Below are 17,903 nucleotides of genomic sequence, written 5' to 3'. Positions count from 1 at the left end.
TACTCATCTGTGGTACGTACCAGAAAAAAAAAACAGAACAAGAACACGCAGGAGGCTGCTGACTGAACTCTGCAGCTCCTGTCACACTGCACAAGAGCAGGGCTTTCGGCTTGGTTCTCAGCTGCAGGCTGGTTTGTCTGTCTTTATAGACACCATGTCTCTTTATGAAGATTCTGTTCTCTGTGTTGTCATTTTGTTATAAAAATATGGTTTTATTGAAATAGGCAATATTTTAATGTAAAAAAGTGGTTACAATAACTGTCAGCCTTCAGACTGTAAGTCAGCAACAGTTTCTGCTTTGAATCTACTCTGGCTGCCTGTTAGTCTCTTCTCAAACTCTTCTTCACTAATTTTTCCCTTTTTTAATTTTTTCAAGAGTCTTGTGTCATTCAGCAACTCTTCCATATCCTCATCTTCAATATCAGAGCCCTGTTGGCAGTTAATAAACAACAAATTAAACACAGCACCAAAAAGTTTTCATTCTATACAGCTGAATACAAGAGAAGTTTACAAAGCAGATTTTGCCAGGATTAGCCAAGCATCAGGAAATGATACTCTGTTTCTACCTGCGAAACTGTCTAACACTTGGTTACAAGTGTTGAGAACTGGAAAAAGCAAAGGGGGGGGGGAGGGAAATGCTGTCCATCATCATGCCATGCTGCTGCACCTCTGAGAAATAAAAACGTGCTACCTCTGCTGGGGACATTACTGACTAGCATCAGGGTGCTGAGAAAGTGTTTTAGTGTTTGGCTTTAAAATGATTCTCTTAATTTTTTTTAAGCTTTGCCTGCTTCAAGGTCTGAAAAAGTTAATTTACCATTGTCAGTTCCATCCAACTAAAATCCCATGGTGCTCTGCCATTGGAGAGCATGTACCTATGCCAGAGTAATCGCATGCAGTTTAATAAAACAGACACAATTTACCTCTTCACGCTTCCTTTTAGCTGTTACTTTCTTTTTCTTCTCCCTCTTGGCTTTCTGTTTGGACCAGGCTTTGTTCTTTATGAATTTCTTTTTCCCTCCATTTTCCTCTCTTTCTTTTCTTTGTTGTTCTAATTGCCTTTGTCTCTGTTTTTCTCTGTTTTTATCCTTAAATGAAATGGAGTCTGTATTAACAGCAACTGGAGTAAAGTCTGGAAAAGATTTTCCTCTTAGTTCAGGCATCTTTGGCATTTTTAACAATGCAAAACCTTTAGCAAGGCTAGCAAAATCCAGATCTGTTAAAATAAAGATTATAAAGTCAGTTTCTTGCTGGATAAAAAGTTAATTTAACTTAGCAAGTCAGAGGAAAAAAAAAAGACAACAATGCAACATTATCTTCCTGTATTGTAACAATACTAAGTCACCTTTATTTATGCTTTTGTCAGTTTGGTCAAACTCGCTCATGTTTTCTCTTGAAAACAATGAGAAACAAGTTGTTTGAAAAAAATAGTTTTGTCAGAACCTGAGGCTGCAGTGACCTCAGGAATCAGGAGCTGAAGCTTGTGGACAGTAAGACTGTTTTTTCCCAAAACCAAACACCGTCTTCTGAACAGAAGAGTAGAAGATGCCAGCCCCTGCTGGGAATTACCTCTCGTTCGGAAGATCAGATTACATTCATGTTTGGCATAAGCCTGGACGTAAGACACAAAAGCTTTCATCCCTTTCTCGAACACTGCCCGGTCAGCTAGGGCCAGAGACTGCAGTTTTGGAAGAAGATCTACCACGTTTGTCTGTGGTTTCATTTCCTGCATGGGACACTGAAAACCGGAAAAGAAATACAAAACCAAAGGAAAAGTTCAGCGGAGTGATGTAAAATGCATGTTGGAACGCGTGCTCCTTCCTTCCCTGGTTCATCTTCAGTCAGCTTTGAGCCTCCTTCCTCCTCCTCGGCCATTCCACCACGCGCCCACCATCCAGCCCCACGCAGCTGTCCTACCCAGCAGAGGAGTTCACACACCACAGCTGCAGGGAGGCACCATCCTCCCCTCATACCTTACCAAGCCACGTTCTCATTAGCAGGCTCCAGCAGAATTTATACAATTAATCCCACAAATGCAGGACCAGGCACGGGTAGTTCTCAAGAGTTACAAACCAGCGGCACAGAGGGTGCAGTGTATGACGGGGGTGGCAGGGCTGGGGGTCGGAGTGTAAGCCAGTGCTGTCCTTCTGGAAATGCTCCATCTACACACCCTTGGAGATGCAGAGCCTTTCCCGGCTCAGTGCATCACGTATTCCCATCACACACTCGGTGGGTAACACTGGGAGTGATTGTGTTCCCACACATAGTTGCATTTGGCGATGAATAAGCAGCTCTCGTCTTTGCTTCAATTTGGCACCTCTGCTAAAGCATTACCGATGCGTATGACCTTAAATTCTACAAATGCCGATTTCAAAGCTCCTGTTAGTAAGCCCATCGCCATGCTCTTCCCTGCTTTGAGGTACAGTGACAGTCTACTGACCTTTTGGTTGATGGAGAGAAAGTTAACGTACGATTCTTCCATGGGAAGCAAAAACACAAGCGCACTACCGACATTGCCAATCCGCGCCGTCCGACCACACCGATGCACAAAGGCGCTGAAACGACACAGCCCAGAGCTGAGCCAGGAGGGGACGCTCAGCCTGAGTGTAAAGCATTAGGCAGGCAGCAGAAGGGCCAATCCTGCAGGACGGGAAGCACAGGGCGCTGTACACTTGAACTAAACCCACCGGAATCAGTAGAACGCAATACAAGAGATGCACAGCAGTCCCACACAGGTCAGGGCTGTGTGCTAAAGCAAGGGGAACCTGGTTTGGGGGTGATGTTTAAGCAAGTTGTATGGAGAACTACGACAACGGAAGCCGAAATACACGGAAAAGCGCCTTTCATGTGAGCTTTCAACATCCCGTTCCTCGAAGAGCGCTCTCCCCACTCCTATTGCTGCTCTCGTTCACCCCAGCATCTCACCTCTCACTACATCTTTCATATTCTCACACTAAGCCTGACACCAGGGTGCCTCTGCACACAAACGTGGGTTCATGTGTGCACTTGGAGCAGCTCCCAAGCAGTGATACCATGTTTTCCACAGCTGCGTGTTCCCAGTTTGGATCGGAACAGTACAGTAATGTGACCAGAAGCAGAGCTAAAGTTTTCAGACCTGAAGGCGTACCTTGCACTGCTCGGTGGGTCATACTGTAAAACCCAGTGCACCTCTGGAATGTCGATGCCGCGAGCCATCACATCAGTGCAAACTAAAATGCCACTAGGAAGAAGAAAAAGAATTTTGTCATTAAACTGTGATTTGAGAAGAGCCGGTCTCCCACCACCCCAGCTGCATATTCTGCATCTGCACTGGACAGTGAGGAACAAAAGGTTTTAAAACATTTGTTTTTTCAAAAGAGACAAAATATTACAAAGTAGCTATAAGGAACATGATTTACATTACATCACTATGAAAAAATCAATTTCCTACGACAAGTTCTGGTTTTAAATCACCACTGCGTCCACCGCAGCTGGATGTAATATGATAAACCTTTTAATAAAACATTTAAGAGACTGAAAAATTTAGCGTACTATTTTAAACAGCTGTTCCAGTCTGTTGGTAATTATTTTTCTTACAACAAACTGCTAAAACTCAGGTCCCATGCAATAAAAAATGACAGCTAGTAAGGCAAGAGTCTCTTAACAACATCCTGCAAAGCTGACAGAACACTTTTCTGCAGGTAAGTTACAGCACTGTGTTGCCATATTTTTCATTATATGCTAACAAACCAGAGTCCTGCGTTTCCACTCAGAAAAGGTTATTTTCATTACCACTCCCCTACCACCACCACATTAAGCAGCAAGGCTAACACGTGGTTGTCACACTGCCCTGTGAAAGCAGAAGCTGGGATCGCAGCGGTAACGACAGGTTCACAGCACGCATGTTTGGCCAGCAAGAGCGCAAACCACAGCGGGTCCCAGGCTGCAGGATATCCCAAATCCATCTTCCTGCACCTTCCATGCTGCCACACAGATTATCTACATCAGGCTGGACACGCTCCAGCCACATTTTAGCTTTGTTTGTGATCATACCTTGAGACCCTAACGATAGTTTGTGTTGTTATAAATACATTCAGAACCTACTTGTAGCATTGCCCTCAGCACAGCACCGCTCCTCAGTGCTTCAGTGGCAGAAAAATATTGTCAGACAGAATTGCACACCCCTTACTACTTTTTACTTCTGCCTGGTTTAGCCTTTACATATGTTCTTACCCTGGGAGCTTCCGAAACTCAGTAAAAATCTTGTTACGCTTGTGTTTCATTTTCCCATGAATGCTCATTATTTTCACTTGTTTAATTAAGGATTCCAAAGCCTTCCCATAGTATTCCACACAGGCACACGTGCTGTTGTGACAAAGACAGATGTAAAAGCAAAAGATTATGCTGCATTTTTAATCTGGTTTAGACAGTCATGCTAGAGTGGTCAGATACCTTTAAAAAATACATGCTATTGCCTATTTAAAATATGTACATAATTTTTATAATTGTCATATAACTATCTATAATGCCTTACTTTAAAAATCCATATAAAAATCTATGTTTTGCTTAATACAGTTCAACACAATCCAGACATGAAGCACTGATCAATCTCTTTTTAGCACCATATTCTACATGGCAACTATTAAAATTAATCACTTTTAAAACAGCTGTGTCCTTGTCAATGCAGGGCACAGTTTGGGAATTTAAGGAATACACCACCATACTCTTTTCAGAATGAAGCGCAAACAGCATTACCTGAAAAAGACAAGATGTTTTTCCTGTTTGTGCTGTCGAAGGAAATGCACCAACTGATTAAATTTTTCATCCGCTTTGCAGATCTATACAATGCAAAAGAAAAAAAAAAAAAAAGTAAGAAAATGGACTTGAAACAAAGTGATCTGCCAGTTCCCCCCATTCACTGTGCACTGATAAATACCTACAGGCAGAATTTTTAATACTGATCATTTGTACCACAGTTCATCATGTGGAATGTTACTCTTATGTACCTTGCTTTAAGGAAAAACAAACACTTAAGCTCCCAGTGTTGCCATCCCCAGCCGTAACCCCTCTCCTGCAGCAGCATCCCACGTTTCCCTCAGCCACTTCCCTGAAATGGCCAAAGCCTCCTCCCACAACCCAGCCACTCTAAGCAGGTCAAGGAGCCGCAACAGCAGCGCAGCCAGTTTAGGGTTACAACAGCTCCTGACCACTCAAACAAAACTCACAGAGCAGGAAACAACAGGGTTACTAATTTAGATCTTTCTCGCTAGCTTGATTACTGATCTTTGGAGAACCTGCAAAAGCTTTATGTCTTTGAGACTTCTGGTTCCTCCACTAATGTGACCCTAACAGGCCAAGACTTCAACAACTTATTAATAGAGCCAGGAAAAAAGGAGAGGGAACAAGAAACTATCACGAAGCGCAGAGGTTCACACCATATAATAGTTCTCCAGGCGTGTTGGAGTTTTCTGTGTGTTGCTTGCTGCCACTCCCTTCTCTTTCACGGAGATGCGGACAGGATTCCGGAGACCTGCCCTCACCAGGTTCTCCACCTCTTGAGTTTGAGTTGCTGAGAACAAACCTGTCCGCCTCTGCTTGGGCAAAAAGTCCAGAATGGCATTTAAACTGCAAGTAAGCACATGTAAAATATAATTGTTCCAAGCCTTCCCTCAGAAAGAAGTTAAGTCACTGCAAGTATGAATCTACAAACAAAACAATTTTTATTATCAAGTGCCAATCTTCTATTGAACTAGCTTTCTGAACTTTGAAGGAGAAGAGAGACATCAAAGCTTCTTGGTTAATGTGTTTTAAGCCACTGTGATGTGTAAATAATGGTACTTATTCAAGCAATAATATAGCATGTGCTAACATACATCAGGAAAAAATAAATTTTAAACTCTGTATTCATCAAGGATCCGCTCCTTCCTGATACTCCTCCCCCTTAGCGACTGCTTTATATAGTCTACTAAGCCAGAGAGATAGAAGAAAACAACAAATTTAACTGTAGAGGTCATTGCAGGCCACGCTTATTCACATCAATCATATATGAACTCATGTAAAACTTCAGAAGCATTACCAGAATTATTATTCAAATACCTTGCTTCAAAGCCCATATCTAGAAGTCTGTCTGCTTCATCTAATACCAACACATCAAGAGACTTCACACAACTTGCTAGATCCAGCCCATCGGCTTTTCTTCTGAACAGATCCTCCAAGCGGCCCGGGGTGGCTACAATGATGTTCCCACTGTTCATGAACAAGACAGGCAGCAGTTTGTGACTGCACAGGAAGGACCCTGGGGGAGCTGCTAACATCATCGTCACAGCACAAACCTGCACCCCAAGCTGACTGCGTTCTTCAATAAAACAATTTCAGCCTGCCACGTCTAACTGTATACATATTTCATTGCCTTTCAGATGCCATGTTGATGGGAGAAAAACGCTCAGGTGAAAGCACACCATTTGTGGTAATAAAAGTTTAGAATATCATCAGCAACTACGGAAAGCAACTATTAGCCAGAAGAAATATGTGGTACCTCTGTGCAAAAGCCAGCGGCAAATACAATTGCTTCCAAACACCATCGGTATCGGCACCAAAGAGTTGCAGAAAATTATTCATCAGCACGATCTCAATCACACCAGAGCCCACTGCTGGTCCAACATTTACAAGAAAGAAGGAGCCAAAACATTCAGTGAAGACAGTTTTTGGCTCCCCGTGCTGCACGCTGCTTCACCCAGGCAACATGTAAATGGTACCGATTTCACATGTGATCCTTTCCTACTGGATCCTTTCCTACTTCCCATTACAGCTTATCTCACTCAAGGAAAAGAAACCACCATTTCCTCAGCATACCCCCTGACACACTCATGCAATACCATCAAATTTTAGCACCAGCAGAACCAAAGCTCTAATCTGAAACCCCAAAGGGCAAGGAGAAAACTACAGCTGCGACGTATTGATAAGAATTACAGACAATCAACTCACCCACGTTCTTTAAATTTTTCAACATCTTCCATGGGATTCCTACCACCAATTAAAAGAATCTGACTGAAACAATAAACCAGAAAGATTTAGTTAATCTTTGAAGTTTTGCTAGTTTATGAATGACAGAAGTCCAAAGAAAAAGGAACCCAGGTCATGACAAGTCTAAAATTCACTCACCTAAACTTGGGGAAGTGTTTTGTGAAATGTGATAGCACCTCATCAATTTGAATAGCTAATTCTCTTGTTGGTGTGATAATTACAGCTCCAACCTGCACATTAAAAACAAAAAGAATTTATGGAAAATAACAGATTAGAAGCAAGATGTAGGAAAAATCCTCCCTTACAAGCTAAGCGAATGTGAGCCATGCTCATGATCCTAGTTTTAGACGAAACACAGAATCATTTACGTTGGAAAAGATCTTTAAGATTGAGTCCACGTTTCCACAGAAATACAATAAAGTATACAAAATAACAGAAAACATCTATGAAAGAGGTATTATACCAATGAGCAAAATACCTCTGCTCAGAGAGCCATATCTAGTGCTGGTATTTAATAGCAAATAACAGCACGAGTTCTCTGTACACTGAAATGTATTCAGTCAATGGATGATAAAAAGCATTCAAAGACTCGCCCGTAGTACCATCGTTGTAGATATTTTAAGACTGTTTTCTAACAGCTCAGAAACCTTTTTTGGTCACGTCAAATAAGAAGCTGTATCTAAGTGCACAGAAATCGCACCCCTATTTATTGTCAGGCTTTACACAGTTTATTGTAACTGTTACACCAAAGAGCTGAGCACAGTCACTTCACGTGCATGCAATTTTGCTTACTGATACTTCTCCTGAAGCCCTCCAATCTTACTCGCACACCATTAAAATATACTCAGAACTGAGAAACTTCATCTTACCTGCATTTTCTTTAGTTTTTCTTCCCGTCTGAGAAGAATTTCCAGGATGGGAATTACAAACGCTAAGGTTTTGCCACTGCCTGTTACCTGTGAGATGGGAAACAGTCAACCCTGCGTCAGCTCCAGGGACAAACCAAGAAAAACAACAAGAAAAAGGGACTCACCGCCTCTGCGGCAACATCTTTGTTACTCATGAACAGCGGAATGGTCGCAGACTGAAAAAAACATCAAAGAAACATCACAAAGAGGCGCGTTGGCTCTAGTGACACAAGGGACATCAAAGCTCCCTGTCAGCAGCGCCAGCGCCGAGACCTGCCCCGCTGCTGCAGGGTGCGGGGACAGCGCTGCCAGCGGCCCCAGAGCGGCCCGAGCTGGGCCCCGGCCCCGCCGCCCCCTCCCCTGGGCCCGCCGCCCCCCTCCCTCAGGGCCCCGCCGCCCCCTCACCCGGGCGAGGGGCGAGCCCGGCGCCCCCCACCTGCACCGGGGTCATGCGGGCAAAGCCGAGCTCCCGCAGCGCCCGCAGCACGCCCGGACTCAGCGCCACGGGCAGCGACTCCCAGCTCCCCTCGGTCACCGCCTCCATGACTGAGGCGCCACCGCTCCGCCCGCCCCGGGGCCGGCCGGAAACACACACCGCCGCACCTCGGTTCCGGCCCCGCCGCACTCCTGGGCCGGGCGGCGGCGGGGCCGGGCGGCAACAAGAACCGCAGCACCTTGGTTCCGGCCCCGCGGCCGCCACCACCCGCCTTTCCCTCCGTGGGGAAACTCGGCAGCAGAAACCTCCCTGTGGATACAACAAAAAATACCTCGGTTTTATGGCGACGGGACTACCGCAGCGAGCACTTCTGCCTGTCTAGAGAAGCACCGTCACACCGAAGCGCCTGCAGCCCCGCAGCCAAGCCCCAGGGTTCGGATCACTCACAGTTTTCCTATCCAACCCACAGAGCGGGATGGCAGTGGGCTGGATTCCCTATCTCCCAAGAAACACTTCACCAAAACCTTTCTGTTAAACTGTACTTCCTTAAAGTATTCCAAAGGAAAAAAATAATAAACAAAGTATTTTTTTTTAAAGAATTTGTTTATTTATCGAACCTGGGTCATATTTAGATTCACAAGCAATTTTTAAATGTACATCTTAGAATTCAATTTTAAGTGTTTTACACAAAAATATTGGCACACAGCAGTCACAGTGAGGTGTAATAGCCACCTCTCTGAGGAACCGCTGCAAGTGTTTGCCCAAGGTTGAAAAAACTTTACCCGGAACATGAAAACCTGTAACAAATTTTAAATTAATTGTACAAAACCGTTTGTGTGTTACTTGTAGAGGCTCCCCCCTGGAAAAGACCCCACCCCACCCTCAAAAATGATTACAACTAATATACATCAGTCACAACATAATCCTGGCTCAGCACCCACATCAGACGCTTCTTGTAATTTTTAACCCAATCATCAGATACCGAGGAAAGTAACTTTATACAAAAACAAATCTACATATGCCTGAAAAAGAAAACACACCAGTATTTAGCATTATGCTAATTATGATCAGATAATGGCAGAGGCTGCCACTTAACTTAAATACAAGGGCTGCATAGCATCGCAATAAACCCCCAGAATCATTAACCCTTTGGCATCAGGAATCCCGATTTCCTGAACACGAACGTGTTCTGCCACAACACCAACAGTCCCAGCTTTGGACCTGTAAAAGCCAAAGGGCTAATTAACCATTGTCTGCCAAGATACTGCACACAATTGGCTTCGATATAAAAAGACTAAAAACCATATGATGAACATTCGGTAATGAGAGGAGAAATTTTCATAGCAACTATTTAAAAGAACTTTGGGAATCAGTTGATGTAATTCGGATAGTTACTGAAGACTTTCTTTTAAATAGCAACTATTTTCAATAGTACACTACATTGGAAGTGGTCAGCTGTCTTGTATTCATTAACAAAAGAAAGCTCCAATTGCTTCTCCTAGGCAGTTTATGTAAATGAAGAAGGGATTATTTCGATTTGGTAACACCTACCACAGGGTTAAAGATGTCAAAAATGCAAAGAGTCATGTTAGGGCCTTGTACCGTTTCCCTAGATAGAACTGCAAGTACTTATGGAAACAGGAAAAAAAAAGTTAGAAAAAGACATCAACATTGCTTGTTACTATGGTTGAATTACAGCATTTGCAGATTGCTTGGACCTCGCTTAGCATACAGACTAGGCAGATTGAAGTGAAAAAAATTATGCCAATTCAGTGACAAGATTTCAGCACAGCTTATGCTACAGAAGATATATAAAAACAATTCATTCTTTAACTAGGAAGGAACATAAGCAAATAAGTTTTACAGTTCAGTAAAGAGGGTTCAGAAACTAAATGACCTTTTTGTGACCAGGATGTTTGGTAGACAGTGAACTGAAATCCGGGACCAGAAAAGTACTCTTAAACAACCCTTCGAACTTCAAAAAACCTCTTCAGATAGTAGATTTGTCCCAGTGTCATGGCAACTAGTACAAGAGCTTCGAAGAATGACCAAAGAACCACTCTGCTGTTTGTGTTGTCATTAACTGTTGGGGAGAAGAAAAAAAAAAAAAAAGTAGTAGAGTAACAAAGCATTTAAACCAACCAAAAACACCGTCACTGGAACTGAATTACTGCACATAACCTACTGATATTTGTATCTTCCTCTTTTTTTTTTGGGGGGGGGGGGGGGGGGGGGGGGCCAGGGGAACATTTTGTAACATTACAAGTGTCCCAGAAGGGCTCTGGAGACTTAGAGCTGAGGGGGGAGTGCATAGTTTTCTGAACAGCCTGCTATGCAAAAGCATAAAAAAATGTTTTAACCTCAACTTCAGACAAACTGCAGCACGTTTCTCTATCCTGCCCCCCTTCAAAGAGGCCAGGCAGAAGCTTATAACTGACAAACAGAATCCACTGGCTTTTTCAAACAACATTTGCATATTACAGTCTCTCAAAGTTAAGATGGGAATTTCTAATCTCTAAAGGTTCGTCATCTCCAGTTCTAAAATTTCGGCATTTTCTTAAATCACACCATCAGTAACGAATAAACCTGGAGTTATTCATAGGTTCAAAAAGTTGAGGGGCCAGTGCTCTAATATTATTTAATATTGATGTTATTATTTTAATATTATTAGTATTTTACTATTATTTAATATTATTATTAAACTTCGTATTCACGTATTAAAAATATTTGCCCTTTTTCTCACTGGGCTTTCCCTAATGCATCACTCAGCACGCTCAGTCACACTTTAAAGCTGCATTTCAGAAAGCAAGGGTTGTGACTGCAGAGTTAGCCCAGTTCTCTACTGGGAAATAACTGTAGCTCTGCTGTATTTCAACGAACATTTAAAAAAAGACTTTGGTTCAATTATTAAGCCACACCCACTTGAAGGATGAAGTAGTAGTTCAAGCAAAGCCTGCCCCTGGGAACTGTATCATTACTGATACCTTCATGAACACACCATCCAAAGAACCACCGAATTTACAACAATTAAGCAAACATTTTGCATACCAGTCTTCAGTAAATGAGAGACAAGCCAATGTAAAGGCGATTGCAAGCCTCAACTACATTCTTTATTGCGTGGGCAGGTCCTTCAGATTTTGTTCCAAATTATCATTTTTGGGTTTGTGGGGGTTTTTTTCAGTAACTTGGAACAGCTTCCCTAGACTTGTATTTTAAATCACATTTTGTAAGTTCATTTGAGAGGAGAGAAGGCATTTAAGTCAAAGACACGTACTTGCTCTATGTATTCTTTCACGAACTTCCATGTACTCCTGTTCATGCTTTACAGCTGTCATGGCCACTGCTAACTCATTAATCATCTCTTCTAGCTTGTTCTGATGAGCTGCGGAATAATTTCAGAAGCATCAGAAAGTCGGTTACTGACTCAAAAACCAATTTGTCAATATTTATGAACAGTTACACTTAATTTCCTGTTGCAGAAGTTCTGAAAAGTGCAGTCTGTACAGCTGAGAACTTTTTATCCTTACAGCAAAGCAAAGTTTAGTTTTCATAGCGCCGCTTTTCCTAACACATCTCTATGGGATATAACGAGTGGGAAAACATCTTTCTCCACATGTGACGAGAAGGCAGAAGACACGCAATTTAGTCAGTACAGACCACTCATTTCCAATCCAGGCACACTCTTCCGGAAAAACAGAAGGTGAGAGCACATGAGATCCATACCACACACACGTATCTAGTTTGACAATACCATCCAATATATTCCAAGCAAATTATCTTAACATCACAGCTTTTCCTAGTTGTTAAGCTTGCAAAAATAGAACGACTGAGAATTTAGCTTAAGATCATGATGCTGGCAAAACGAGATCACTTTCTGAAGCAACATATCGCATCTTGTCATCTGTGGGTCTAGCTGAAGCACAGCATTCAGCAGAAACAATGCCAAAGGGGCCTGGCAGAGGGCAGGAACTGGCTTCAGGTTCTGGTGCGTCATGAAAGCAGAAGAGGAGGAAAATACCAAACCAACAACAGAAAACTAGCTTGAGAGAGTTCCACAAATGGACAGATCAGAGATCTAAGATTTAGTGATTTGACTGTCAATCACAGGATCTTTTAAATACATTCCTGTTCAAAGAACTGTCCACTCAGAAATTTACAAATTATACGTGTAATTTTCAAAGTTTTCTAGCACCAAGAGAAGTCCAAGATATCGTTCCACAGACATGCCCTGGGCAATCGGCTCTCCTAAAAAGTCATGAAACCCAACACATTTTCCATCGAAGCAACATACTTGGCTTTGAAGCTATCTTATTACATTTTGATTTATAAATTAAGTGTTTCAGATCAAAATCTGAAAATAAAGCTAATCAAAATACACACCTTATTGGGAACAGTCAAAAAGAGGATCAGAGATTAACACTCCTACAAGTTATAATTAAAATCTAAATAGCTGTGTAAACCACACTCCCTTTGCTAATATTGTAAATCCCTTATTTTCATGGCCATTTGGTCACTGCAGTAAGTGCAATTCATTAATAAGAGAAGTTACAGTTGCAGGGATTGTTTAAATCCACTCAAAGAATAAAAACAATCAAAGAAAAAGTGCCTCAAAAATTTAAAGCTGCACTGAATTCTTTACAACAGATATATTCAGACTCTATAATTTAACCAAGTCTTAAAATAATAATGAAAAATTAGGAATTTGTTACTTTTTAAGTTATATCAAGCACTCAATGCACCCAGTTATTTACCTGCTAAAATAGAAAACAAGAATTTATTGCCTAACTATAGTGATTTCTAAATAAAACTTAGTAACTTGTTACCCAATACATTCATTTAATTCTTCTAGAACAAATGACAAAATTAAGTTTTTCCCCTTGCAACATTACTGATCATTCATAACCTAAAAGCAGCTTACTGCTTCCAAAAGTCTTTGATTACTCAACATTCACCTTAGCAACAGAAAGCAAACACCATCTAAAATATCCAGCGCTCTTGGATGTGCAGTGTTTTAGTTCAGTTTCCCCTAAAACTCCCGATTAAATCTTCTATTAGCCAGAAAAAAGCACCTGAAGGCAAACAGTCACAGTTCAAGGACCTGATCCCAAGAGCTGCTAGGTGTATAAACCTCTCCATGGAAGCTTGCAGGTGCTCAGCATTGCTCAGAATCAGACCTTTTATGTAGTTTATTAAAAAGATATTCTCATGCTACAAACAAATGTTACAGAGAAAAAGCAAACGTTAGCTGTTAGTGAATAAACATACGCAAAAGACAAGATGCTAATGAGCTTTCAAAAAGCAGTACACATACCATCCCAGGTATCTCCACCACCTAGAGAAAAGTGTAAGAGATGAACACAAGTACAGGACAAAAGGCTGCAGATAAAACAGTAATTTACATGGCTAAGAGAAAATTTTTTATATTAGGACATTTACAAAAGAGCTCGACTAATGCATGTAGCAGCCTACATACCGCTGAGCAAACTAGAAATCAGAGAATGAAACTGATAAAAAGACTAAAAGATAAAAGCATTAGTTTCTGCAGATGGCCAAGTGATTCTCTGGTGATTCTGCATTAAATCATGTAATGTGGTCTAAAAACATCCATATCCATTTTAGCTGTGCAAGGGAACAGCTAACTAAACAGCCTGAAGAAGCAGGAATTCTGCGAATCCTGGTCAAGTTCAGAAGTCATGCATGTAGGGAAAAGCTCCCAAGCTGGGGCTCATTTCTTTCCAGGAGTCTTCCTCACCTTCTGTCTCCATGTCTTGCCCCTTCGGAGCTTCCCCGATATCAATAGTGAACATCACTATCTTGGGAGTCATGGTGGACATTCTGTTGCTAAAGCAAAACTTGTAAGTTCCATCCATGTGGGCAGCAAATGTGTATTTTCCACTGGACTCTCGATCGCCTTTATAAATTCCTTTATTATCAGGCCCTGTAATCTGGATGGGGAAAAAAAGTATCACACATTTTATTTATAACAGAGCGGGTTTAAATACACCATTACATGCATATTCTGAAATTACTCAGTCAGAACTACCAATACCATCTGTGATCTGACTGGTTTGGCATTCTTTGTCCTTTCCCTCCCCACAACTCAAAAGCAGTGATGCATTTTTCTGCACAGAAGTTGTGGTAGGTTGTTGGGGTTTTTTTAAAAACTTCTTGGTTAAAAAAAGTCATACAAAAGCCTCTCTTACTGGCCGAGATTACTGGCCTCCTGTGGTCAAGATAAGAAGCACTCAAGAACAAGTAAACCATAAGCTACCTACAGCTCTGGCTGACAGCCACATTCCCCCATCTGAAGGCGGGGGGGGAAGACATTCTCCCATATGTCAATATTACCCCTGTGCACTGTTGCGGTGACCATTCCGAACAGACTAAGGGCTCGAGCACTGAACCCTCAGGGTCACTGTGATCTTACAGCTTCCATCCCACCAGGCTCCCAGACTCTGCGGCTGAGCTTCCAGCGGTGACATGTGAAGGGGAACGCACAGCTCCCTGACCACGTCCCGGTACCACAGCCGTGTGCAATGACAGCATTGTACCCACCCTCGGAGGTGACCCTCTCACGCTGACGTTACCCCACACAGACAGCTACCTGCTCCTCACCAAAACGAGAGGAATCCTTATTCACCACTCTCCTACCGGTCCGATGCCTCGCTGAAGGACTCGGCTACAACTTTCACGGCTTTCAGGGCAGTAATCAACCCGAGTAAAGGCGTCTTATGAGTCAAGGGGAACCACACCGCTCCCAAACAACCAGCGCGTTTTTGTAAAGGGTATTAATTCATTCTTCCCGCCAAACAAGTTTTATTACGAATACTGAACAGAATAGCGAAGGAAACCTGAGGCGGGCGGCCCCAAAAGCAGGCAGACCGGGCAGCCAGGCCGGGCGGCCCCAGGGCACGGAACCCACCACCGCTGCCCCGCCGGGCTCTGCCCCAGCCACCACGGCCTCCGCACCCCCGACGGCGGCGGGGCGCCGCCCCGGGGCTGCCCCCCGCCCTCAGCGCGGCCCAAGGCCGGCCGGCCCGCCGCCGCGCCGGTCCGCCTCACCTCCACGTCGATATCCAGGAAGCCCCCCTCCGCCACCTCGAAAATGAGCCCCATCTTCGTGCCGGACGGCACCCGCTCCAGGAAACACTCCTCAGCGTGCGCGTCGATGCTGACGAAGTAGGCGGCAGCCGGGGCCGCCAGCGCGGCCAGCAGCGCCAGCACCGCCCGCACCGGCGACATGGCGGAGCCCAGCGGGAGGGGGCACCGAGCGGCGGGCCAGCAGGAAAAGAGGAGGGGGGACTTCCGGCTCGCGCCACGCCCCTTCCGGGGCACGGGGCCGCCGCTCATAGGCCGCCGCAGCCCCACTGCCACGTACGGCCTGGGCTACGGTGGCCGCTGAGGGACGCTCAGGAAAGGGACCGCCTAACCCCTGAGGCAGGGGCGGTGCGGCCTAGGAGGCGGGGCTCGTGGTGGGGAGGAGCCAATGAGCGCGGAGCGGCGGCGGCGAGAAGCCAATCGGAGAACAAGGCGGGGGAGGGGCGGGGGAGCCGGCCTGTCAGAAAGGGCGGGAGGCTGAGGAGGCGTTGCCCAGCAACTGGTGGCGGGATTGTGGGCCGCTGTCTGGCAGCGCCTGAGGCCGCTCCCGGTCCCCGGGAAACCTGAACTTGTACCGTAAGGGAGCGACCTGGGGAGCGGCCAACCATCGAGGAAGTCCCAGAGGAGTCCGGCCCAGGGGCTGTTCATGGCGCACAAGGAGCCCAGCCAAGGTGCACAGCAGGCTCCTGCATCACTCGGGGTCGCTGTGCATAAACAGCGGTTCCTTGCCTGGCCCTGCTGAAATCCTAATTTTCAATTAACGCTTCCAGTCAGAAATACAGAAGGTCGCGCTTGAGCTTAAGGAAGTCTGTTTTCATGACTAGCTGTTTTAATTATCCACAGAAGATTTAAAGACTAAAGCACAATCTGGCTTTCTAGTAAAATATTTATGTGTTTGGGTTTGCCAAGTGAGTGCCAGCAATTGTACTCCTGGTAATGCTCAGAGATTGTGTTTGTCATCGGTTGTATGATCAATGTAATCCAAACACTTGGTTTACATCAGTAAATTTCTGCTCCTCTCCCTCCAGCTGCCAGTTCTGAGCGAGCAGAGCTGGCTGCACTGGTGCAGGCTCAGGGTGTGGAAAGGAAAGCTTTCAGCAAGAGAAGCATGAACTTGAAGAGTTGCAGGTCACGTACGCAACTGGATAAGAGACCTCTCCTGCTGAGTCACTGCAATACTTCCATCATTTTCCATGAGTTTGGATCAAGCCAGCCTTGAAGCTTCTCCTTTCCACAGCATGAAGTGCTGTGCTGGTTTTTCAGTTGTAGTTTTAGCCTTGCCACTAGCATGTTCTCTAAATTATTACTTCCCCCCGCCCCCCACATGCATTTGTACTTAACAATGGGAACTCATTTAGTACTGAATTCTGGTGACATGAACTCTTTTTCTCACCTCTAACTTGGATAAAACAATGATGTCACAGCACATCTATTCCCCTGAGGTACTCCAGAGTGTTCTCCAAATGTTCTGTTCACACTGCTACCCCTTCTCCTGCTTTCATAAGCAGTCTGTGCCAGGAAAGGATGACCATGCCATTATTCATCCTCATACTCTCTCTGGAACTTTATACAATATCCTGCGGTGTTCAACTGTGGCAATAAATTTAATGAACGATATGTTGATATATTTTTATAGGATATCATTAATTATTATTATAAGTTAGGCAGTTGAATGTCAAACTCTGATGTTTGGAGACTTTTGTTACCCTCCCAGCTGCTCAGTTCAATGAAGGTGAGTGCCTAGTGGCACCTGGTGAGGAAGATTGAAATTTTGTAACTGGTGACAGAAACAGATATGGACAGTATTGCATAAAGTTTCAGCGTCACAGTGTTGCACCATACATCATTTGTATCTCCCGTTCCCTTGCATTGCCATTGTGAATCTGCCAAAAATAGAGAATTAATGGTGTGTTCACAAGACGTAGCATGTTACCAGTTGTTCCAAGCTTAGCTTTTGCAACTCCAGTTTTACTTCTCCTGACGAGTTCCAGTGCTTGACATTTTCATAGTATCTTGTCTAAAATACAATGTATTATTCCTGCGCTGCATAGAGCAAGTAGGAGGGTTGGGACCTAAAGTTATTTCAGGGCATGTTGAGTTTATCTGTAAAGACTCATCCGGAGCACCTCTTACTCGACACCGGGAGAGTGAGAACATTTAGAAGTGCACAGGCACACCTGAAGGCAAAAAATACTGACAGACTTCACCAGAAAAATACATTTTCATTTGGATTCCTCTGTAAGTGGATCCGTGCCACCAAACTACTTGTGTGTATAAAATCTCCAGGAGTACTCTGAGCACGTGTGCAGGCATAAAGATGCTCCTGGTCTGCTCTGGCAGAGTTAGGGCCTAAGGACCCTGGCGAGGGGCAAGCCGCTCAGCGACAGACCCTTGCCGCCCTGCGGAATGACTCGTTCAGCCACTGCGGCTGCCTGCAGCCACCTGCCAGCCCTGGTCTG

General features: G+C 44.2%; 2 protein-coding genes across 3 annotated transcripts; both read right to left on the bottom strand.

The window, feature by feature from the left end:
- Positions 1-191: 191 nt before the first annotated feature.
- On the bottom strand, positions 192-8,503 carry DDX55 (DEAD-box helicase 55). Of its 2 annotated transcripts, none has more exons than XM_055710708.1 (14): positions 8,347-8,503; positions 8,036-8,086; positions 7,872-7,958; positions 7,141-7,232; positions 6,964-7,026; positions 6,076-6,225; positions 5,415-5,604; positions 4,735-4,817; positions 4,213-4,344; positions 3,128-3,220; positions 2,441-2,555; positions 1,570-1,738; positions 924-1,216; positions 192-429 (listed from the first exon to the last, which is right to left on the bottom strand). In XM_055710708.1, exons 1-14 carry the CDS (start codon positions 8,452-8,454, stop codon positions 262-264), a joined length of 1,794 nt encoding a protein of 597 aa, XP_055566683.1. In that variant the 5' UTR covers positions 8,455-8,503; the 3' UTR covers positions 192-261. The 2 variants fall into 2 exon arrangements, with proteins under 2 accessions (XP_055566683.1, XP_055566690.1); XM_055710715.1 differs by having other exon boundaries at positions 8,316-8,451.
- Positions 8,504-8,930: 427 nt separating this feature from the next.
- On the bottom strand, positions 8,931-15,656 carry TMED2 (transmembrane p24 trafficking protein 2). Its single transcript, XM_055710753.1, has 4 exons — positions 15,409-15,656; positions 14,099-14,291; positions 11,621-11,728; positions 8,931-10,429 (listed from the first exon to the last, which is right to left on the bottom strand). The coding sequence occupies exons 1-4, from the start codon at positions 15,586-15,588 to the stop codon at positions 10,305-10,307; spliced, it is 606 nt and encodes a 201-aa protein (XP_055566728.1). The 5' UTR covers positions 15,589-15,656; the 3' UTR covers positions 8,931-10,304.
- Positions 15,657-17,903: the final 2,247 nt, after the last annotated feature.

The sequence above is a fragment of the Falco cherrug genome, chromosome 1 (genome assembly GCF_023634085.1).
Source record: "Falco cherrug isolate bFalChe1 chromosome 1, bFalChe1.pri, whole genome shotgun sequence".
NCBI classification, from domain to species: domain Eukaryota; kingdom Metazoa; phylum Chordata; class Aves; order Falconiformes; family Falconidae; genus Falco; species Falco cherrug.
This window is presented reverse-complemented; position numbering and strand designations above follow the sequence as displayed.